The 23,595-nt window shown below is 42.2% G+C and overlaps 2 protein-coding genes across 2 annotated transcripts; one reads left to right on the forward strand and one right to left on the reverse strand.

The window, feature by feature from the left end:
• Positions 1–11,579: 11,579 nt before the first annotated feature.
• On the forward strand, positions 11,580–16,074 carry LOC306921749 (keratin, type I cytoskeletal 50 kDa-like). Its single transcript, XM_079499030.1, has 8 exons — positions 11,580–12,027; positions 12,848–12,930; positions 13,254–13,410; positions 14,502–14,663; positions 14,843–14,968; positions 15,356–15,576; positions 15,788–15,798; positions 15,923–16,074. Exons 1-8 carry the CDS (start codon positions 11,665–11,667, stop codon positions 16,021–16,023), a joined length of 1,224 nt encoding a protein of 407 aa, XP_079355156.1. The 5' UTR covers positions 11,580–11,664; the 3' UTR covers positions 16,024–16,074.
• Positions 16,075–19,346: 3,272 nt separating this feature from the next.
• LOC306921746 (keratin, type I cytoskeletal 13-like) lies at positions 19,347–23,014 on the reverse strand. Its single transcript, XM_079499025.1, has 7 exons — positions 22,419–23,014; positions 21,753–21,835; positions 21,345–21,501; positions 20,984–21,145; positions 20,686–20,811; positions 20,178–20,395; positions 19,347–19,623 (listed from the first exon to the last, which is right to left on the reverse strand). The coding sequence occupies exons 1-7, from the start codon at positions 22,923–22,925 to the stop codon at positions 19,506–19,508; spliced, it is 1,371 nt and encodes a 456-aa protein (XP_079355151.1). The 5' UTR covers positions 22,926–23,014; the 3' UTR covers positions 19,347–19,505.
• Positions 23,015–23,595: the final 581 nt, after the last annotated feature.

Consider the following 23,595-nt stretch of genomic DNA (forward strand, 5'->3'; position numbering starts at 1 on the left):
CTAGTTACGTTCTTAGCTTACGCATGTTTCTTGATAAATGCATTTTATATATGTGATGTATTCCCATACTTTTGTTCCTGCCTAATGTAAGTCGCTCTGGATTAAGAGCGTCTGCTAAATGCCTAAATTGTAAATTGTAAATTGTATATATATGTGGCAGTTCACTGTGCCACTGACACTGAATTGAACTTTATATATTATTTGATGCTTGATTCAAGTTGATTGATAATTGGTTGACTCCATTGCAGGGAGCAACTATCAGCTGTGGGGTGTGGGGAACATACCAACAGTATGAGGGTTTGTTTAGAGTTTATCATTGTGTATATAATGTGTGGAATATTATATAACACTTTAAATGTGTGTGTGAAATGTGATGTCTCTGGACATTGAGTAACTGGGGAAATTGTGGAATCAATTTAGGGTTGGTATGGTCTGTGGGAGGGGCTTAGCCTATATAAGTAGGGAGACTTCCCACTGCCAGTCAGTCAATGCAGGACTGCAGAGGTGTGAGGACCTAGGGCCAACCTGTCCAGTTGCTATGTAAATACCTTCTTTCAGTTTTGATGGTCTGTGAAAAGGTGAATAAAGAACCGACTTCTCTGCATCCAAGGTCTCTGTCTGACAGTTTTCTCCAACTTTTGGCTGTTCTTCCTACATGTGCTTTATATTTTCGGCAAACACTACCCACACTATAGGGCAAAGTGTGACTATATATGCCCATTATGTGGAGTTCTTTGTCAAGCATGCCAAATGAGGCCACATGAATCATGATAGGAATTGTAGATTAAACTAAAAGAGCTCTAAAATATTTTTCTGGACATAGAAGTAGAAATTATGTAAAAGAAAGGTCCAGTAGTCATGCATTTTCTAAAGGCAAATCAGGAGTGTTTCTGCATGCCTTAAGATTCTAGACATGGTGGCAATTTTGAAAAAACTCTATAAAAGGGAGACAAGATCTGTGAGCGGTCTTTGGCATGCCAAATTGCAATGTGTAAATTTACACCTATGTGCCACGGCAAACACTTTACTTTCCCTGCCCATATATGAATTCCAATCCCATAGGACACATTGATCCATATGTGCACAATAAACACTTACGTAAATATGTTGTTTTGTACTGTACCTATAAAATAGAACTATACTGTAGTACTGTACACCATCTTCATAAGTTTAACCACCTGTTTTACAGTGGGTATGGTTACTTCATTGTTGGAAACGTGTATTGTATTACATCTGTAATTCCTCCGTCTTTGTTTTCTTTGCTCTTTCTTTTTGTTAAAGACTGACAAACTTAGTTCAGTACACTTAAGCCACATAATACATTACGCATCGAATGGCAAAAATAGTTGATCTGTAAGCTCACAACATAGGTTATGTTAGAACTAGCCTTAGTACTGAGGGAGTGACTGTGTGGCATGGCAAGGGAGGGTCCTATAGGTGTGGTCAGGAATGGATGAAAAGCCATTGAAATGCATTACGCACACAGTGACATTTTTGTCAAAGTCAACCCACTGCGTACAGAACCTTCCTTTATAGTTCCTGTTGAAAGAGGGGGATAAGAGTCAACCTCAAGGCAGATTCAGAGCTCTGCAGCTGAATCTCATTATACAACATGTAGGTTTGTTGTTATTAGCAATGTAAACAAATGAGCACAACCGGAAGAGGAGGGCTGAAGGAGAGTGTAACAGGCCGACATCCGGTCTCTACACGGGGAAGTGGGCGGTGCCCCCAGAGGCAAATTCAAAGGAAAAAATAAAGTCCCCCCTTTTTTGACGATGGGTTCCCAAATTGCCACATGAAGTTCAAGATCACTGTTCCCATGCGCATCCCGAGAACCTCGATTTTGAATGTGTACTTCCATTGTGCTTCCATTTACCATGTCACCCACACTCATTTCTCCAGACACACTGCCATAGTACTGAAAAATAAATCTTCCATTCGTACTGATATGAGATGGAGGAGGGGGTAGGAATGGCCTTTCCTCCTCAACCACTGAAATGTTGAATCACAGGTTCTACTGTACCTGTCAGAGGGAGCTGTGTAATGCTTTATTGGGTCGTCCACTCACAGTTAACAGTCTTTGTATTGAGTTGTGCTTGAAATGTACTGTAATTCTGCAAACTGTTAATAAATATTTCAATCAATCAATCTTTCTGACCTGCAGTCCACCATGTGTGGGTCGCGAGTACAGTAAATACCCACTGTTTCCATTTCTTACATTACATTTTTTATTATTTCAATACATTAATAAGTTTAATCAAAGAAAATCAAATTTGTTTTATCCACAGTAATTTAAAAAAATGTTTTTAGGGCCTTTCTGTGTGGAGTTGGCATGTTCTCCCCGTGTCCCCTAGGGTAGGTACCCTCACAAAGAACATGCAGTAATCCTGGTCTCTAAACTACCTCCCCCTGGCTAGCCGGGGCGCCTGATGGAGGGGAAAGGAACTAGTTAGAATAACGTGTTCCTTCCACACACTACGTCCAACCAGGGAAACTCCCCCCTGTCTGTGAAAAGAAGCAGCTTGGACTCCTCATCCATTGGAGGAAGCATGAGGTCAGTCCGTTGCTCTCCCCAGGTTGACAGAGGGAGTAGCGCCCAGGATTACTAGATAATTAGATAATTGACACTGGGTGAAAAAAATGGATAACAAAATCGTGGGATAAAAAACATGTCCGCTTGTAGATCTGCTGTTTTCACTAGTTTGGGTCCTAATGTCTCTGCTGGGTCTTGAGCACCTCACCAGCAATTTTGTTTTAATTCATGAAATAGTTGCATACTTTGTTCTTTTCACCTATGCTACATATCATTATCCCCTGAAAATGTTTCAATGTTAAGTTAGAAACTATTTTTCCCTATCAAGCATTAACAAGCCACAGTCCACATTAAGCAGGATGTGACTGCATGTCCCTGATAAAATGAAGGAAATGATTTATTTTTTTAGCCTCACAGTGGCCAGACTCCAGAGGCAAATCTGCCTGTGCAAAAATATGGCATTACTTTTTGGGGTAAGATTTACTGGCTTAAACGTATTATATTAAACATCACACATCAAGGGTCAAAGTCAAAGTAGCCATGCAGGTATTGTAACATACCAATGCGAGGAGGAAAGGCCAGTGTAGGAAGAAAAGGGGTTGAGATAAGAAAAGGTTAGGTATTTAAAGCAAACAGCAATAACTACTTTCTGTGTACTTGTAATGGTGTAACAGTCACATGGAAAAAAAAAAGAGAGACACCCTTCAAATCTTCTAAATTACATATTGCAACCGCATCTACACTCATTGGAATTAACCTGTAAAACAATTTCAGTGTCGGTGCTCAAGGTAGTGATTGTTCTTCAGCAATTGGAATGGCTTCGTAAAGACAAGAGCATCTCTCACATCTATCAAAAATAGTTTTCTTTCCAGATATCAATCACTTTGGAATGTGAACGTATTCCTAACCATGCTGTAGCTGACACTAAACTATGATGCATAGAAAAATGCCAACAAAAAACTAACAATCTCACAATACAACATTTTCTAAAGCATAATCCTTCCATCATTCAGTTAGGTAAGACCTCACCCTGCTTATCAGTATAACAGATGACAGCTTTGAGGAGATAATGGTGAAAGGAGTAGATTCCAGGACCCTGTCAGACAACATAGTTTAAAGCTTAAACTTGAAAGGATTGAGATGGCTGTGTGATAAAACAACACTTCAACCTGTCGCTTATTTTACCCGACATGGTAGATTAAGTATAAAGAGAACCAGCACCTGCTGCCAACTTGATGTTTTAGGATTCTCACTAATTATTTTAAACTTAACATAATGTCATGTCACTTGCTTTTTGAGTCATTGAGCACTGTTTAAAATATTTCATACTGTAACGGTAGGCTACTCAAACTGAAATTGTATATATATGCAATGTTATTAATCACTTGTTTTATATTTAGTTGTATTTTATTTTTTTTAACTGTTTTTCTTACAGTCTTGTAAAATGTATTTCATATGACTGTATTGATTGTAATGTATTTTATGTGTGGACCCCAGGAAGAGTAGCTGCTACTAAGGTAGTAGCTAATGGGGATCCAAATAAACAAATAAACAAATAAATGTATTATTCATTCATCATCTCCTCAACGCTGTCATCTGTTATACTGATAAGCAGGGTGACGTCCATGTGACGTCCATTAATATGCATTGTCCTGTTCAAATAAACAAATAAAGTAAATCAATTTAATAAATTTTACACTATGGTACACTACTCTGTGTAGCCTAATAATATAACATATATTCTGCTTGATTATTTAATATATTAGTTTTTAACCAATATGAGTTATTTCCCCCTCATATCATAACCAATTTATATTGTAGGTTATTTTAGATGGGGTTTATTTAATAATGTGTTTTATTTTTATTGACAGTACAGTACAGTACAGTACAGTACAGTACAGTACAGTACAGTACAGTACAGTAGCATCCATATAGTTGCACCGCTCAGTTCACACAGGTGTGATTTTTGCTACTAGTCCTACAAATTTGGTCCAAAACTTCATTTTTAGGCAACCCGGCCTGGCGGAGGAGAGGAGAAACTTTTCTAGTTATTATTATCATATTCATATCAACACATACATGTCACTTAACCTGCACAATTCAGATTGGTTTTACTAACAGCAGAATGTTACATTTGTGCATTTGTGCATATATAATGCTGGTTAATAGAGCGTCGCAGTCCCGAGAACCAGAAGTGAATTCCCTGTTCATTTTCCTCATAGACTTTTCAAAAAGTATTTATATAAAGACGTTTTATTGTCATGATGTGTCACAACTCGAGTTGGCTTTGTCCTTGGCGTAATCGTCTTTAAATAAATACTTTTTGAAAGGTCTATGAGGTCAATGAATGAGGAATTCACTTCTGGTTCTAGCGTTGCCATGAAAGGGGGCGGGACTCTATAGGCTCTATAGGCTATAGGCTCTATAGGCTGCAGCACAAGTGAGACTTCAAGGCAGCAACACGTCACTGTTCCATGGGCTATATAGACCGTAAGCCGTAAGGCTATATGAAGCAATATAGAACTGGGCATAACGGGCAATGAATAAGGGATCTCTTAAAGGCAATGGCTGGGTTTCCCGAACGCATTTAGTGTAAGACTTGTAGTGCCGCACATGCTCAGATGCCCTCTAGGCCGCACACAGAAGCCTGTGAACATAGACATTCCGTGCATAGATGTGCCACCGCCACGCAATGGCCTACCATTGCTCACCATACTGGTATGGTAGGCCTCAGGTCTACCATTCTGAAATTGGATTTAATAATATTTGGACTGCTGGACAGCTGACAGTAGGCACTCTTTACTCTATATACAGTACATATATATATATATATATGTATATATATATATACTAGAACTGCACTCTGTCGAGTGCCTACTTGCTTGTTGCACACAAGTAGGCATGGCCTACTAGTACGCAAGCAGAGCGTGCAAGTACTGTAGACCGCTACAAACTTTCAAATCTCAGCCTCTCTGTGAAAGAACGTTTGCAATATTGAATTATTAGGTTTAGCTATTTGCTACGTACCTTGCTTTTGGAGGAAAAAAAGTAGTATTTTGAAGTATAGTAATGATTACTTATGCCTGTTATGGCAGTGGTGTCAGATTACATACATGTATACATAGGGGCATTACCTTTAGTCCACCCGACACTGAAACATGTCATCGTTACGTCACCATCGATAACCAATTATACCCTGGCATTGGTACATATATTCATCACGTTCATATGCTCATATGCTCATATGCTCATATGTCTATATATATGTATATGTATATGTATGTAGGCTATATGTAATTTCTGAGTTGGTTAGTGGTATAATGTGGTTACTCGGGTGGTTTGATGCGTATGTCCCTTTAATCCACCCGACACTGAAACATATCATCATTACGTCACCATCGTAAACCAATTAAACCTGGCATTAGAGGCAGCGGTGGCCGAACGGATTGTGGAGCGGTCTTGATACCGGAAGGTCGCCAGTTCGAATCAGCGGTCCGACACGTTAAAATTACCACCGCTGAAGTGCCCTTGAACAAGGCATTGAACCACTACGATGAAATGTTCTATGAGCAGGGCCTGGCTGGAAACAAGTTCTTGAGCTTAGCCCAGATACCCTGGGTAAATATAGTAATCATTTCATTTCATTTCATTTCATTGGTACATATCTTCATCACGTCATGGGACATATACGCTTCGTAGCATGACGGAAAACATACCTGCACGGTCTGCTTACGTATGTCCTGTGCCAGCATATGACGTCATATCATATGCTGCTAAGGGACATTGGTACATATCTTCATCACGTCATGGGACATACGCTTCGTAGCATGACGGAAAACATACCTGCACGGTCTGACCGTGCCAGCATATGACGTCATGGCCACTATCACCCTCCCTTCATCTGTGCTACGTGTAGAGATTCCTATAGGTGTTTTTGGCTCATCCAATGGGTCCCACGGTGGGGCCACTATCGTGTATCTGTCTAGCTTACCTGTCTAGCTTTCCTTGTTGGAGGCTAATTATTACGTTTCTTTCCTCATACTGTCTTTAGAGGGTTATGGACTGTATTGTTGCAGCTACAGATTCCTGTTGCTATTGGTTCATCCAAGGGTCATAGGCAGGCCATTATCGGTCACACATCGATTTAAGCGTATTGCCGTAGATTTGGGGGATGGGGCGCGTGGAATGGGGTGCGTGGAATGTGGTATGTGGGGACCCGTTTCCAAATATGGCATATTTAAAATAAGTGTTAGACTTGGGCGTTTAACCACTTAAACCCCATCACCCCTATAGAGTGTCGCAGTCCCGCCCCCTTTCATGACGACGCCAGGCCCAGGAAATAATTCCCAGTGCATTTTTCCCATAGACATTTCAAAAAGTATTTATTTAAAGACCTTATAAGCGTCGTACAAAGCCAACTCGAGTTGTAACAAATCATGACAACAAACACAATATTTTGGACCAAACAAATAATTACAAAGAATAAAAACAAAAAACTGTTTTTTTCTTCTTTCTAATTCTTTGTTTGGCCCAAAGAATTGTGTTTACAGTCATGATTTCTCCCAACTCGAGTTAGCTTTGTACGACGCTTAAAAGGTCTTTAAATAAATACTTTTTGAAATGTATATGAGGAAAATGAACAGGGAATCATTTCCTGGGCCCTGGTAGGGGGCGGGACTGCGACGTTCTATTCTGGGGGGAACATTGACCAAAGATAGCCGATCTACTACACTACACTTTGAGGCAAAAGGTCAGGTGCCCAAGCCCCAAAGCCCCCAGCCGTCCCCCACCCCATCCCCCCTCCCCCCCCCCCGCGTACCGGCATGACAATAAAACATCGCAGAACCGGCCCCTTTCATGACGACGCGAGACCCGGAAAAGAATTCCCCGTTAATTTTCCTCATAGACTTTTCAAAAAGCACTTATTTAAAGACGTTTAAGCCGCAGACAAAGCCAACTCGAGTTGTGACAAATCATGACAATAAACACAATGTTTTGGGCCGATCAAAAATTTGTAAGAAGAACAACAAAACAAAAAGTGTTGTATCCTGCCTTTTTTTTCTTCTTTCTAATTTTTCAATCAGCCCAAAACATTGTGCTTATTGTCATGATTTGTCCCAACTCGAGTTGGCTTGAAATAAATACTTTTTGAAAAGTCTGAGGGAAATGAACAGAGAATTCTTTTCCGGGTCTCTCGAGGGGAACAAGGACATTATTATTAAGCTCGTGAAATGTAAGAAGGAAAGAAGATATAGCGGCTGTATGAACAGCGACTTCATAACAAGGAGCTTCTTTGACATAATATGTCATAAAATGTCTTCCATCGAGCTTGTGAGAATCGATATTATCGATTCTCACAAGCTCGATGGAAGACATTTTTTTTTACACCAATATGTTAGCCTGGCGTTTTGCCAGACCTCGTAACGTGGATTCTGCACGCTTCCGAAACGTGAGTGAATGCACGCCACCAATACGTGACCCATTGGACGAGCAAAAAGAGAAAAAGGAAAACCTCTACATGTATAGGCAAGACATACGCACTGCAGATGTAATCAACAGTATATATATATATATCTCTGTTTTAAAGAGTAAATCGAGCCTACTGTCAGCTGTCCAGCAGTCCAAATATTATTAAATTAAATTTCAGAATGGTAGACCTGAGGCCTGAGGCCTACCATACCAGGAGGCCTACCATTGCGTGGCACATCTATGCACGGAATGTCTATGTTCACAGGCTTCTGTGTGCAGCCTAGAGGGCATCTGAGCATGTGCAGCACTACAAGTCTTACACTAAATGCGTTCGGGAAACCCAGCCAATGGCATGTGGCAAGGTGATTGGTTTAATTATTGTAACGCCCAAACTACACCTATGCATAATGTAACAAGTAACGGAGGTGTTTTAGGGATTTAGACAGGTAACAGGTAACCAAAATACCAAAATCCCCAAACAGTGTATTTAGAAAGATCGAACGAAAATGGAGCCCTAGTCATTTGAACACAGGCAGAAATGTAAATCTATGTAGAATATTGTCTTTACTTTGTAGTGACTGGATCGTCACAGAAATACGTATGAGGCTTGTTGGAGAGGTGTGGAATGTGACAAGATGAGAAGGACCTTGCTGTCTTGTCAAACCAAGTAACTAATTAGCTGGAGAGTGACCTACTGTAGCTCTGGGGCTCTATTTCCGTCCATGCTAAACCCCTTATCCCTAAACTACTTTTCCTGTTTTTACTATTTTGAAAATAAGTTTTGAATAGTTCAACTGCCGATCTACATCGACACGTTGTGAGCTATTAGATTGGCTATTTTAACTATTCAAAAATGTTTTTCAAATAGTAAAAAAGGCAAAGTATAGTTTAGGGATAAGGGGTTTAGCATGGACGAAAATAGAGCCCCCTGCCTTTCTAGTAAGCATATAAGGAACTCCTTATATGACAAAGTTTATTTTTGGCTATGGCTGAGTCATTGTGACATACCGGTATGTGACATCACAGGTCCACCTGACTGCCGGCTGGCCAGCCAGTCCTCCGGTTGGAGCTTGTTTCTTTCCTTTTGGTAAATGTTTATCACAGAGGATATAAAGATTTGGATCCAATGTTTTCATATCATACTGCATTCTGGTAAAATGTGAAAGAAAATAAAAACTTCAGTGACTTTGTACCGTGGTCCGTAACCAGGTTGTAAGGACACTACTGTTAGGCTACACTGAGTAACCATAATGTTACCATGCAGTGATACCAAATAAGGCTCTGTTCCATTCTGCTTAAACAGAGTCAGGATGCTGCTATTGTCAATGTAGGAAACTGGACAGGCCATATGATGTGTCATATATGTGCATATACGATGTGTCATATATATACATATATTGAAATATATGTACATATATGTTGAGAGACATATATGTAGGGGTCCAATTTCAGATATGTGCATATATGCTGGTACATATATGTGGCATATATAAAAAATATATATGTACATATATTTTCTTTCCGTGTGGGAAGTGAAGGCAAAATTAAATTCATCAGTCGAACTGTCGATAGTACTAGTGTAGATTTCATCAGGACATTCAGTTCTTTCTAGAATTTAGTGTGATATATCCTGGCTTCAAGTATGCCAAGTTAAATGCGGCCAAGCTTTTTAGGTTGGGGGTGTATAACAATATCTATCAATTTCACCACTTTTGCAATAAAATATTTTTATTTCATTAAGACTCTTCAGCTCAGGATTGACCATTACCATTAATTGCAAAGCTATTGCATTTAGTTTGGCGGTGTGGCTCTGTGATATCACCTACCTGTGCCGAGACACAGAATCAGATATCAACATTATTGCACAACATAACTTTCAATGCATGCCATATAGATACATCACATGATCATAGTACATAAATCACATTATATCTTTCGATCGATCGATCGATCTTTCGTTTTGCTTCTGCTATACTTCGCAAGGAATCTCGGGAAAGCTTGCCAATGCAATCCAATCACGCATCGCCATTGCCTCCCATTGCCTCCATGTTGCCTTCCGTTGAGATACAGGCGCCCCAGAGCCGGAAGAGGCGTCTACCTTTATATGTCTATATATATGTAGTGACTGCTTAAAACAGGTGTATCCAAACCTTTTTCATATTAGAAAATATTAAAACACCCAAGGGCCAACTACATCTCCTCCACTGACATAATGTGCCTTCGGACTTTAACAAAGTTATAGTTATATAACAATTAACAAAGTTACATAACAAAGTTAAGTCACATACATATGCATCTCATTTAAATGATTTTATGTAACTATCATCATCAATATTTAATATCAATGGTCTTTTGTTAGGAGTGCTGTGAACTTAGTCACTTGCTGATTAAACTGGAGACTGGAATCGAACATTACGAGCTACACCTTTAACGTTATTGGACAGGTTGCGGTTGAGGAAAAACTGGTCATACCTCCAGCAGGGGCCCTTTGTCTGTTTGTCACTGCACAAATAAGCCTCCTGCTTGAAACAAAAACTTTTCATAAACAAACTTATAAAACATTTTTAGCCACATAGCATAATGACCAAATTAACAATTCTGCCTAACCCTAAAACTACTGCTTCATTGTACCTTATTGCCTATGTCCTCCTCAGCCCATCAGAATGCTGGCAGAAAATGATTTAAAGTCAACTGTTTGACTTAAGGGCAGAAGGCATAAATGGTTTTGAATGTACAAGCATTCCATAGGCTGAGAACATAAATAAGGCAGGATGAATTAGCATTGTTAGGAGAGTAGAATTAGGCAGATATGAATCAATTCATATAAACATGACTTAGGCTAATTGTATTTTTGACTTCAAAAAAGTATTTATTTTCCTACAGTAAGTACATTTTTAATTTCTTCTTTCCTGAAAACCTTTGAGGCAAACGCTCAAAAAAGATATGAGGCAAACGACATACAATATATGTAATTTAAGCCCACAGTTGAAGTAAGGCAATGTGGATGTGATGTTTATACCAATAACCTGGGCTATCTTTAGAAATGCCTTGCCCATAAACCTATACATTTCACACTTTCACTGAAGTGAAATTTCTGTCACTGGAGTGAGCAATTAGTTCAGTGAGTGTTTTGCAGACCCGCTGCTCTTAATAGCTGTTCAAGGTGTGACGGCTGGAGAGCAAGGGGTTCACGTATACGTGTGTGTGTGTGTGTGTGTGTGTCTATATGTACTTTATGTTGTGTACACATGTCCAGCCAGACACTCTGCCATGCCAGTGATGCCACAGAACAACAAGGCATCCAATTAACACAATGAAGAGGGAGGAGGGGGTATTCTGGAAATGTCCGTTCCTGCATTCCACCAGAATCACTGAAATGTTGAAGCACAGGTTGTACCTGTAAGGTACCCCCCCCCCGCCCCCTGTCCATCTACCACACCTCACCGCGTCTACATTCTGAAGGTGTGTGTGTGTGTGTGTGACAGAGAGAAGCCACATTCTTCCGCTATCTGCCATCACCACCCTCCGCCCCAGCCCAACCCACTTTTGTGCGTGCAAGGTATATAACATGGGTCCCTGAGTGTGATGCTGTCCACTGCTCATCTAACAGGCTACTTGCTCTCTCCTGCCATCCTTCTAGATCCCACCAAGATCCTCTCACCATGTCTTTCAGCAGCAGATCCTATGGCCAGCGCACCCTCAGTGTGTACGGGGGAGCGGGAGGACGCGGGACCCGCATCTCCTCTGCCCAGGCGCCCCTTGCTTTCGGCTCTCAGACCTCGTCCTACTCCACAGGAGGAGGCTTCAACCTGGCCGACGGCCTGGACCTTCACGTTGGCGCCAACGAGAAGGCCACCCTGATCAACCTGAACGACCGCCTGGCCTCCTACCTGGAGAAGGTGCGCTCCCTGGAGAAGGAGAACGAGAAGCTGGACAAGCAGATCAGAGAGTGGTACCAGAATAAGACCGTCATCAGCCACGACTACTCAGCCTACTTCGTCACCATCGATGACCTGAAGGACAAGGTGTGTGTGTGTGTGTGTGTGTGTGTGTGTGTGTGTGTGTGTGTGTGTGTGTGTGTGTGTGTGTGTGTGTGTGTGTGTGTGTGTGTGTGTGTGTGTGTGTGTGTGTGTGTGTGTGTGTGTGTGTGTCTGAGCACTACATGGAGACCATGTAGTGCTCAGACATCCTACTCTGATACTGGAGAAGTTTGTAGTCTCAGTAGTTTGACCAGTTTGTTTCTAGAGGAAGTGTGGAAGGAGAAGAGACCAGTTATTCTTCTTTATCCTGTTCCCTGCACGTTCGGTACACACTACCAGCCATAATTCAAATGTTATGTTTACAAAAGGTTTCACCCCAAAACCAAATGCCCAAAGGGCCACTTTGAACACTTTCTTATTTGTTAAGAAGAATAGTTTCAAGCGTTTTAATCCTGGAACATTTCGTCATTGCAACTCTAATTCTGCTTCCGCTGCTTCAAGTATTCAGTCAGTACTTAATAAATCTATCGCCCTGAGCTCATGTGTTCCTGTCTCATAGTTGTCATGCAAGGCTAGGCTGCATTCCATCTGTGCATGTATCAACTATCTGAAAAATCATCATGTACTGTAGATGTAGCTACTGTATACCCCCATCAGTGGCTGGGACACCTTGTACCACTGACTGGAGTAGATGGAAAAAATCAATTGCATTTTGTCTACCCCCTGCTTTTAGCCGGTCCTATTCTAACACTAGCAGAGAAGACACAGAAAGGATAGGATGCTTGTTGTACATACAGTCAGAGGTATTATCTTCTTAACCAATGGCTGAAACATTCTTCATCCTTTGCCTTTCTTCTGACCTCAGATCCGTGTGGCCTCTAGGATCAATGCCAAAACCATTCTGGACATTGACAACGCCAAACTGGCTGCTGATGACTTCAAGATGAAGTGAGTGACGTGGGTGTATGTCAAAGGGAGTTGTCATTTTGTGCGACTCGAGTAAAGATATCGAGGCCCATTCATGTCTATAAGCGAGTGCCTCTTTAACCCAATGTGCCAGTTGTGTGGAACTTCACATCTGCATCGGTGTGAAATCATACGTATCTGTCAGCTTCTACGTTCTAATCTTAACAACAAACCACAACCTTTCACTTTTGCCCTCTCAACCCTTCTGAAAGTGTCATGAAAAGCCAGTGTCACGTCTCTGATGAGAGGTGTCCCATTTTCTGCAGGAGAATGTATGAAAAATGTCATGTAAATGTGTTCTCCAGGTATGAGAATGAGATGGCCATGAGGATGGCTGTGGATGCAGACATCAATGGGCTGAGGAAGGTTCTGGATGACATGAACCTGGCCCGTATGGACCTGGAGAACCAATATGAAGGCCTGAAGGACGAGCTTATTATGCTCAAGAGGAACCATCAAGAGGTAAGCAGACGTCTATTATTCAAGTCTCTTCATTCAACATACATACATGTACCTTGTTGCAAGTGTGCAGTACTGTATGTACGAGATTTATAAAGCCCCCTCACCTCTGCTGACAACGTCTCCTACATACAGACTCCCAGAGCCACACCCATGCTTTATGTGGCATGTTGAAAGTATGTGTCTACAACAGAATGGTGTCTTTTATTCATAGCACCATGGTAAACACCATCCATCTTCCTAAAACCTAAGCAGAGCAGGTATTCATCGGATGACAGCTAAGGCCCCCATTTTTCAGGCTTTACCGATGTGCTCTCTTTGTGTGGGTGCAAGCTTACCTTTCTACTCATAGACATATTGATAGATCGTTTTCATTGATAAAGGATGTCGCAATTTGTTTAGAGTTTAGAGGTGTGGCCTCACTGGCCTGTTCACACGAGAATGGCTAACATTTTATAGGAAAACAGTATACAGTATGGACGCTGACAAAGGCTGGATAGCCGAAATGTTTGCCCTTTGTTACCTAAAGACATGGAGATGAAATAACAATAATCATATTGATGTTGTAATTTTTACATTTACATTTTAGGCATTTGGCCTGACACTTTTGTCCAGAGTAGCCTAACTTAGATCACCAAATTAAAAGAAACAAGTGCGTAGCACAATAAATTAGATTAGTCTTAAATGAACACTCCAGGTTTTACTTTGTATGGAGCACAATGGGCAGAGCAACAATGACCTTCAGATCAGGATGCATGGTGTAATATTACAGCCTCTTAATGTGAGAAACCTCTGGTTGACCTCTGCTCATGTCACTCTGGGGATTCATTTATGGAGAATGTTTTGATAAAAACAACATTGTCTCTCTTCCCTCTTCCTTCACTCCACACTTCCACATATTATTCTTTTTCCCCATTAGGTCATAGCTGCCCTTGGGTGGCACACGCATGCGCATGCACAGCCGCACACGCATGCACACACACGCACGCACGCACACTCCACGCACACTCCACCTGTACCAGAATCTGTTTTTGCAGTGGTAATTTCAATAAACTACAATTTAAGCTTGGGTTCTTGCCTTTTGCCCCGTGCAGGAGCTGGCCATGATGAGGAGTCAGATGCAAGGCCAGGTGAATGTGGAGGTGGACGCCCGACCCTCTGCGGACCTGAACGCGACCATGTCTGAGATTAGAGAGCACTACGAAGGAGCCATCGCCAAGAACCGCAGGGAGCTGGAGACCTGGTATCAGACCAAGGTATTATTTTGTTTAGATGTATCTAAAATAGCACAAATATATTTTGTCCCAAAAACATATTTCTTTGGGTCATTTTTGTAAATGTTGAAATATATTATTTGTTTACTGAACTTTGTGATGCAACTCTTGAGACGGATTCAATTTGTAATATTGTGGGTGTTGTTTTCTTGCGTTTTCAGATTACAGCTGTGGAGCAGGATGTGACCGTGTGCTCTACCACTCTGGTGGAGACTCGCACAGAGATGAAGGAGTTGAAGAGCACCCTCCAGAGGCTCCAGATTGAACTGCAGTCACACATAAGCATGGTATGTCATAAAGAGAAAAACACTACTCTGCCTACAGTACTACTACTACTGCTTGCTCTACATTTAAGCATTACTATCAGTACTCATTCATATTTATCCATTACAATGTCATCATTCATTTAAAAATGTATTTACTAAATAATTATAATAGTAGGCATATGCCATTAGATAATACTAGTAAAGACTAATTTGTTGTGGTTTAGTTCCATGTGTGAACTAATAGTCACATTGTGATTTGGCAATAATGATTGATTGATTGGTCGATTGATCAATTGATTGATTGACAGATAGTTTTAGTTGACTTTCATTAGGTTGCACAGTGCTTAACAAAAGTGTGGTGAACCATCACAACACACTGGACACTCACCCTTCACCCTCTACCAACAGAAAGGATCACTGGAAGAGACGCTGATGGAGACACAGATGCGCTATGCCAACCAACTGGCAGGGCATCAGGCCATGGTGACCAGCCTGGAGGAGCAAATGTCACAGCTCCTCGCCAACATCGCCAGCAACAAACAGGACTACGATATGCTGCTGGACCTCAAGACACGGCTGGAGAGGGAGATTGCAGAGTACAGGAGGCTGCTGGATGGAGAAGATGAGAGGTGAGGAGGGCGGAGTGGAGCTTAGAGGTTAGAGGAGAGATATAGAAAGAGAGAGAGAGAGAGAGAGAGAGAGAGAGAGAGTGAGGGAGTAGATCCCTGTGCAAGAGATAGCAGTCAGTCATTGAGTGCCGATTATCTTATTAGAATTTGAAAGTGTAATGAAAAACAAATAAATACTAACTTTTTTTTGCTTCTTCTCCCTCATCAACAGCACAAAGCAAGGTAAGAAACATTTCCCCTCTGAAATTTCCCCAAGAACGTTCTAACATATGGCTACATTAGTTACATTTATATTTTTGAGATGCTCAATTATTGTTGTTTGTTGTTTTTACGTTTTGTTTTGTAGTGATTACGAAGACCATCACCGTGGTACAGACAGTTGTGGATGGAAGGGTGGTGGAGAGCATCCAGTCAGTGGACGTGGATGTGGATGAGATCTCAGACTAAATTGAAGTCGACATCATCAATAATCAATAAAGATCATGCAATGAAATCAGACTATACCGTGTGGTGTTAACTCCTTTATGAGCCTGTTCTATAATCAGACTATACCGTGTGGTGTTAACTCCTTTATGAGCCTGTTCTATAATCCACTGACAGGCAGTGGTGGAAAACCTATACCTGAAAGCCATACTTGAGTGACAGTAGATCACACATTAGAATACCAGTAAAAATCTAAAGTAATAGCAGCTGTTAAAAAGTGTGGCAAAATCAATTGCACCATGATCACAGATGAAAGTGTTGAATAACAGTGTTCAAATTAACAACTAGAAAAGTGCTCTGCCTGCCAGGCCTGGTTGCCTACCCAGGGCTATGTCAGTCATGGGGTGCAGGAGTTTTTATAGTATGCTCCATAGCAGTGGTTCCCAATATTTTTAGCTCAAGTGTGTGTGTGTGTGTGTGTGTGTGTGTGTGTGTGTGTGTGTGCATTGTGTGTGTGCATTGTGTGCATGCGTGCGTGTGCGTGTGTGTGTGTGTGATAGTTTGCACACACATTCCCTGGAGGGCAGAGGCCAAGGAAAAACATCTCTATTTTTCAAATCTGCCTTTTATAGTGCCACCAGGCGTGATCAATATGGATCTGTGCGATTTTTTAATATTCTGACGTGGTTGGCTATTTATTTTTGGGTAGTCTCCTGAAGTGCACAGGTATTATCTTTTCTGATGCAAGTTGTCCCTGGTGAGCACGAGCCCTTCATGCATTACTGTGCAGTTATAGGTAAAATCACGAATAGCGCCACCATGAGGCCTTTTTTAAGCTTTGGCAGATACAGGCTTTGAGAAAAGTATATTCAAAGAGCATATCACTGATCTGCAGATACTCAGTCAGATGTATAAACTGAATGTTGACTGATTAAAAGTCCTTGACTTTTGTGGGATTACAGTCACATACTGAGGAGGTGCCTCTTCTTGAAGGCATGAACACTACTTGATGTCATTTCCCCAACAACCACAGGGGGAAAGCTGTTTCATATTGTTATAGCAGAGTGGAGAAAGCTCCTATCAAGGCATTTGGTGTTTGACTTGGGGGTTTCCAGGGCATGGCTTGGTAGTACCCTCCGGGTGATTCGACCTGGGGTATGTGAGCTTTGGCACACCTGCTTAAATTGAGAGTGAGACCCACTGGACAGCTGGGAGGCTGATTTCTTTCTCGGCCTAGTGGGAATGTGTGTGCACAATTTCATGGATAGGTGAGGAAATAAATAGATAAACTAATTAATAGCTAAATAAATAAACAAATACAAATATTGAGAAATATAAATAGGCCTATAGAAAGAAATAAGAAGTATATAGAAGTAAGAAATATACAGCATGTATTTATTTGTCTATATTGGTGCATATATTAATTTATTTTCAAATCAACCTGCACTTTTATTTCTACATTTATTTCTTTATTGCATTTATTTTGAAATATGGCAGCACTGGCCCTCCATGTACTCCTGTGCTGTGAAACTTTGCACGCACATGGTAGGCAGAGAAATAACCTCCACCCCAAATTCTTCAAATTGTCCTGTTATAGTGCCACCATGAAGCCAAATTTAGAAAAACACATTTTGTCCAAACCTCATGCAATTCGGTACACCTTGGGCTCTATTTTCGTCCATGCTAAACCCCTTATAAACTACTTTTTTATTTTGAAAAACATTTTTGAATAGTTAAAATAGCCAATCTGCATCAACACGCTGTGAGCTTGTAGATTGGCTTTTACTTTTACTATTCAAAAATGTTTTTCAAAATAGTAAAAAAAAGACAAAAGACAAAGTAGTTTAGGGATAAGGGGTTTAGCATGGACAGAAATAGAGCCAATCTCTGTAGTTATGTGATCAAGACGTATCTGTCACTATACTCAGGAGCGCCTCATTTTGCATAAAATGGCACAAATCATGAACACAGAAATTGCTGTGAAACTTTGCATGCACACTCACAGTAGGCCACAGTAGGCAACTTTTTTAACATCAGCATCATGGTGGCGCTACAACAGCCCACTTAATGTTTTTGATCTGTAATGTAGCTGTTTGGCTTAGGACTGCCTTCCAAAGTTTGTATGCCTTGGGTAGGCAACCCTGGTGGAGAGTGAGACATGTGCTCCGAGAAGCACACTTTTCTAGTTTCACACATATATTTTCACTGTCTTCTTCTGTTTTGCAGATAGCATTAATATTGAGTTTAGTGTACACGTAAGTACTTTACCTGTTTAGATCTTACTAGCTGATCAAGAAATATCTGAGGTGTTCATCATGGCATGGCCATTTTTGAGTGGCGCTCCTATTCCCAGCTTTGTCTTTTTGTGTGAACACAAACACGATGATTGGATTGGCTGATCACCCCATAGCGATGATTTGATTGGCTGAGCAAAGTACATATTGAGGATACAAAGTGAGGGCAGAAAAGTGAAGACGCCAAAAGTGATTGGCTGAATGACATTTGTGATGATTTGATTGGATGAGCACAGAACGTGATGAATGATGATGTATGATGATAAGAGTGCTCATCATTTCACATGAGTGTGATTGTTGTTGGCAGAGTCAAAGTAAAATAATAATAATATGGCTCGCACATTTGATTTATGTTAACCCAGGGCTCTTATGACACACATTCCTGTAATTGAAAATGAGGGTGAGAGCATAATTCAGTGAAACAAATCACCATGACACCTTAGGCTCCATAAAACCCCTGGACTGATGCCAGTATGTTGCAACTTTAACCTTCATCTTGTTATGTGAGATTGAGCCTACTCAAGCAGGGCAAATCAATGCAGCTCCATTCACACAAACCTTACCACACAGGTATACAGTCCTGTGGAGGGTTTTCTGAAATCAATTCAGAACTAATGGCAAATTAAACACTTTTCCAAACTCTGATATGTAATTAATTCTCCTCCTCCACCTTCCACTGCACTGGTTTCTAACAGTAGGTACTGTAGGCCTATTGTGAGTATTAGCTATAGTCCAGGCAGGACAGAACCTGAGCTATACCATCAGATCAACCACAGCCTAACCCAGATCGAGGTTCGATGTAGCTAGCTCATGTGACTTACATCGACCCCCCCCCCCCCCATCCCCGCCCACCATTATTTACTGCATAATTTTCTGATTACAGTAACTTGATAGATCATACTTCACGCTTGACATCAGAAACCTTCAGACTGTGTGTGTGTGTGTGTGTGTGTGTGTGTGTGTGTGTGTGTGTGTGTGTGTGTGTGTGTGTGTGTCACTGTGGTATGCAATGGGAGTCATCGACAAAGAAGACAAAGATGGGGACAAGATGGGTGATGTCATCAAAACCGAGAGCCTCTTTATTGCTTTCATATGGGTGCATGGCATGTGAGTTCACAGTGTGGGATGCAGATGTCATTGCAAGCTTCTTTTCCTCGTCTCTCTGGGAGGGTGACCCTGTACATGGTGCTCCCTGTGCCGCCGTGCCACAGCTCAGTCTCTGCTGGAGGTGGTGCTGGTGGAAGAGGACAACACCTTGCCGTCCTCCACTTCCTGTGTGACGATGACCACCTTTTGAGTTCTGGTGGTGGTGGAGCTGGAACTGGAGACACTGTAGTGAAATGTGGGGGGGGGGGTTACTGTCAAATTTGTACCTACATGACAGGGTGATTCAACTCAAAGAACGTCATAAAGTTGTCAAAACATTGCTTTTTCATCTCAGTCTGAACAGAGATGTCGGGACATTCTGAAAAGGTTTGTGTTTAGAGTTTCAGGTCTTTACAGTTAAGCCTAGTTTATTCTTCATCTAAAATCACTCGGCCGTCATGTGACGAAGCATTAATTAGCTTTTACTCTTTTTAAATGTTTTTTTTTGTGGCTTTCGCCTTTATTTTATATTTTTTATGGAGGGACAGACAGTAGGCTGACAGGAAATGGGGAGAGAGATGGGGGGATGACATGCAGTGAAGGCCGTCGGGATCGGGAGTCGAACCCGCGGCACACTGCAAGCCTGGACCGCTGAGCCACGGCCCAGGCTTTACTCTTTCCTGTCGTTTTAACACTCCTTTCCCTCCATCCCTTCCTATCCCACCTTCCATTCATCCCCCAACCCTCTTGTTTTTTTTCTTCCTTTCCTCTTCCCTTTCTCCCTTTGCCCTTCCTTACCTGGACTCTCCATCCAGCAGTCTCCTGTACTCTGCGATCTCCATCTCCAGCCTGGTCTTGATGTCCAGCAGCATTCTGTACTCTTGTCCCTGGCGTTCCATGTCGTTGCGGAGCTGCACTAGCTGTCCCTCCATGCTGGTCACCTGATTCTGGAGCCCCGAGAGCTGCATGGAGTAGCGACCTTCAGTTTCTGCTAGTGTGCCCTCCATGGACGCTTTCTGTTGGTGTAGAGTAAAACAAGAGGAGAGATAAGAGAGAGACAAATCACTTTTTAACATCGTTTCACTTCCTTGTATTAGTGCCAGTGCCTATAGCTATCCCACTGTCAGTCTCAACAAATAAAGCACTACTGTAACTGTACCAGATTAAAGTAAAGAGCTTTGATTTGCAAATTAATTCTATTTTCTAAGGTCTATCTTATACTCAAGGTCAATCTAAGTGGACCTCAGCATTACAAGTGCTCTTGTTGTAAAAACCGTGCCCAAAACATAAATTGTCTGAGTCTAACCATGCTGAGCTGTGACTGCAGTTCAATCTCCAGGCCTTGTAGTGTGCGACGGATTTCAGTCACTTCAGACTTGGAGGTATGGAGGACCTCTGTGCTGACAGCCACCTCCTTGTTGATACCTTCTACCTGTGGAGAAAACTTGAGTGAATAACCAGACCATGGCAACAATTTGGAGAAAAGATGACTTTCTTATGGTTACAAAGCATATAACAGCATAACTGCATGTGTATCCTCTGGATTATACACTATGCAAATCTATGGCTACCCTCGACCATCCTTGTGATACTCCAGTTCTTACTTTGGACTGGTGCCATTGCTCCAGTTGTTTCATGTTCTTGGCGGACGCAGCCTCGTACTGTTCCCTGATCTCAGCCATGACCAGGGACAGATCTTGTTGTGGAGAGGCATCCACCTCAACATTGATCTGACCACTCATCTGAGTCCTCAGAGCAGCCAACTCCTATTGGAAAACAGGACAACATTTGGTTAGTGATGGGATGCATTGATGTTGTATAACATACAGTTGGGACATTTCAAGCTCACTAAAAGAATAATAATGAAAGACTTCTATTCCTATGACATTTTTTGACACTGCAATGAAACAACCAAAGACCCAACAGTAACACTAATTTGGTTACGGTTCTGTTATCCGCACCCACCTCCTCGTGATTCTTCTTGAGGAAGATGAGCTCCTCCCTCAGGCCCTCGATCTGCATCTCCAGGTCTGACCTGGCAAGGGTCAGCTCATCCAGCAGTCTCTTCAGCCCAGCAATGTCTGACTCCACTGACTGACGCATGCCCAGCTCATTCTCATACCTGGCAAGAGAAAGACGTCAAAGACAGGAGCTAAGCAATCAGTGCAACCACCAAGGCCCTCCAGGAAGATTTAAAGACATTTGTGTGTCTGTTGCAATTTACACATTTATAAAATAAAAATGAATTGTGTGTGACACTGTAATTGTATGAGACACTGTACTACTTGTATAGGACTAATAGGATGGACAGAACTCCACGTTTTCCTATTTCACCCTTTTCTACCACTCTCCTGAGGAGGGATGCTTACTTACTTGGTTCTGAAGTCGTCTGCAGCCAGTTTTGCATTGTCGATGGCCAGATAGATGCCTGCGTTGCCGGTGGTGGCATACTGAATCTGGTGAAGAAATGGAAAATGAAGGATTCAGTTAAGAAAGCAGGCAGAACCCTAATGACACACAATAAATTATATATAATTGCTTCACACTGCAAAGTTACTGACCACAGTGTCAGCTGTACTTCACACTCCTATAGCATCTTTCACAATCACTCACGGGTTGCCTAGACAATCATGTTGCATTGCACTCTAGGCCCTAGAGTGCAATGCAACATGATTTACATTGCATTATGCATAATAACGCACGCTCTTAGGACCAAACCGGTAAAGTGAGTTGTTTTATGCATACCATTTAAAAGAGCTACAGCGTGCTTTTGCAGTCATCACATGAAAAGGTCACATGTATAATATAGAAAGTATGCAGTGCACAATGCATTATTTACATTTAGCATTAATGAATGCAGGATAGAAAGCAATGCATGCTTTGAAGTAATCATTGGCACATAATAAAACGGTCAAATTGCTTCTAGTTGATTCTACCCAACCTTCTACCATAGAATACTCGCCAATACATTGCAAAGCAAATGATAGCTTATCAGTTCAGGTGTTATGATGTAGAATTGTAGATCATGTGATGTCATACCTGTTCCTGCAACTCTGCGATGGTTAGTTGGAAGGCTGTGTTGTCACGGGCATTGGGGGAGGTCTTACTCTCCAGGAACTCCCGGATCTTCAACTCCAGCTCTGCGTTGGCCTTCTCCAGGGTGCGCACCTTGTCCAGGTAGGTGGCCAGGCGGTCGTTCAAGTTCTGCATGGTGGCTTTCTCATTGGCCCCAACGTGGATGTCCACACCACCATCAGCCATACCGTAGCCACCTCCACCTCCACCTCCACCCATACCCCCACCCAAGCCAAAACGTCCACCTGCAGAGCTGCTGGATGAGGAGGTGGAGATGCGTGTTCCGTAGCCTCCAGAACCACCATACACACTGCTTGCACGGCCGGCTGTGATGCGACCACCACCTCCGCCGCCCCCCATCATGGACATGCGAGAGCCGCCACCCATGCCGCCACCCATGCCGCCACCCATGCCGCCACCCATGCTGCTGCCGAGCCGCATGGAGCCACTGGAGCTGTGTATATAGGACATTATTGAGGCTTTTGCTGTGAGAGACAGAGAGAGAGATGGAGGAAGGAGCTTCGGTTCTGGCCTTTCTGCCCTGGAGACGTGCACAGTCCTGCCTCTGTTGCCCTTTTATACATGCAACAAGGTAGGTGGTGGTGGAGAGAGGCTAGGGGAGGAGACAGGAGGGGAGGGGAGGATGGAGGAGAGGCAATCAAGGGAGGAGAGATAGGCTGGTATGATGGGTATAGAGGTAGAGAGAGGCCCACAAGGTTGCAGCGGCTGAGTGTTGCAGAGCTGTACAAGAGGTGGAGGGGTGGAGGGGTGGATGAGAGAGAGGTGGAGTATAGAAGGACTGGGTAGGGCGCTTCAAGGAGAAGTGGTGAGAGGGGTGGGGCAGGAGTATGGATATCTGTTTGTAATTGGGGCAGGGCTCCTCCACCCACTGCACTGCCTCCCGTTGTGTGGTGGAGTGGGGGAAAAGGAATTGAGAAAGTGTGCACATTGGGAAAATAATAAATATATAACTTCAGGAGTATGCCTAAAATTGACTTAACACTAAACTAAACTAAAGATGCATCAAATTATCAACACGCTTTCTTTACTCTCACACCCCGGGCATCTCTTTGAAAGAGACACGCCTGTTACTGTTTATAGCCTCCAGTACTATAAGTCAAGCAGTCAAGTCAGACAATGT

This window comes from Electrona antarctica (genome assembly GCF_951216825.1).
Source record: "Electrona antarctica genome assembly, chromosome: 4".
Taxonomy (NCBI): domain Eukaryota; kingdom Metazoa; phylum Chordata; class Actinopteri; order Myctophiformes; family Myctophidae; genus Electrona; species Electrona antarctica.

Coding starts and splice junctions, on each gene's coding strand:
- LOC306921749 (XM_079499030.1), top strand. CDS start 11,665: ATGTCTTTCAGCAGCAGATCCTATGGCCAGCGCACCCTCAGTGTGTAC. Junction 13,411..14,501: donor TCAAGAGGAACCATCAAGAG/GTAAGCAGACGT, acceptor TGCCCCGTGCAG/GAGCTGGCCATGATGAGGAG. Junction 14,664..14,842: donor AGACCTGGTATCAGACCAAG/GTATTATTTTGT, acceptor TTGCGTTTTCAG/ATTACAGCTGTGGAGCAGGA.
- LOC306921746 (XM_079499025.1), bottom strand. CDS start 22,925: ATGTCCTATATACACAGCTCCAGTGGCTCCATGCGGCTCGGCAGCAGC. Junction 20,812..20,983: donor AGCAATGGCACCAGTCCAAA/GTAAGAACTGGA, acceptor TTTTCTCCACAG/GTAGAAGGTATCAACAAGGA. Junction 20,396..20,685: donor TGCAGTCACAGCTCAGCATG/GTTAGACTCAGA, acceptor CTACACCAACAG/AAAGCGTCCATGGAGGGCAC.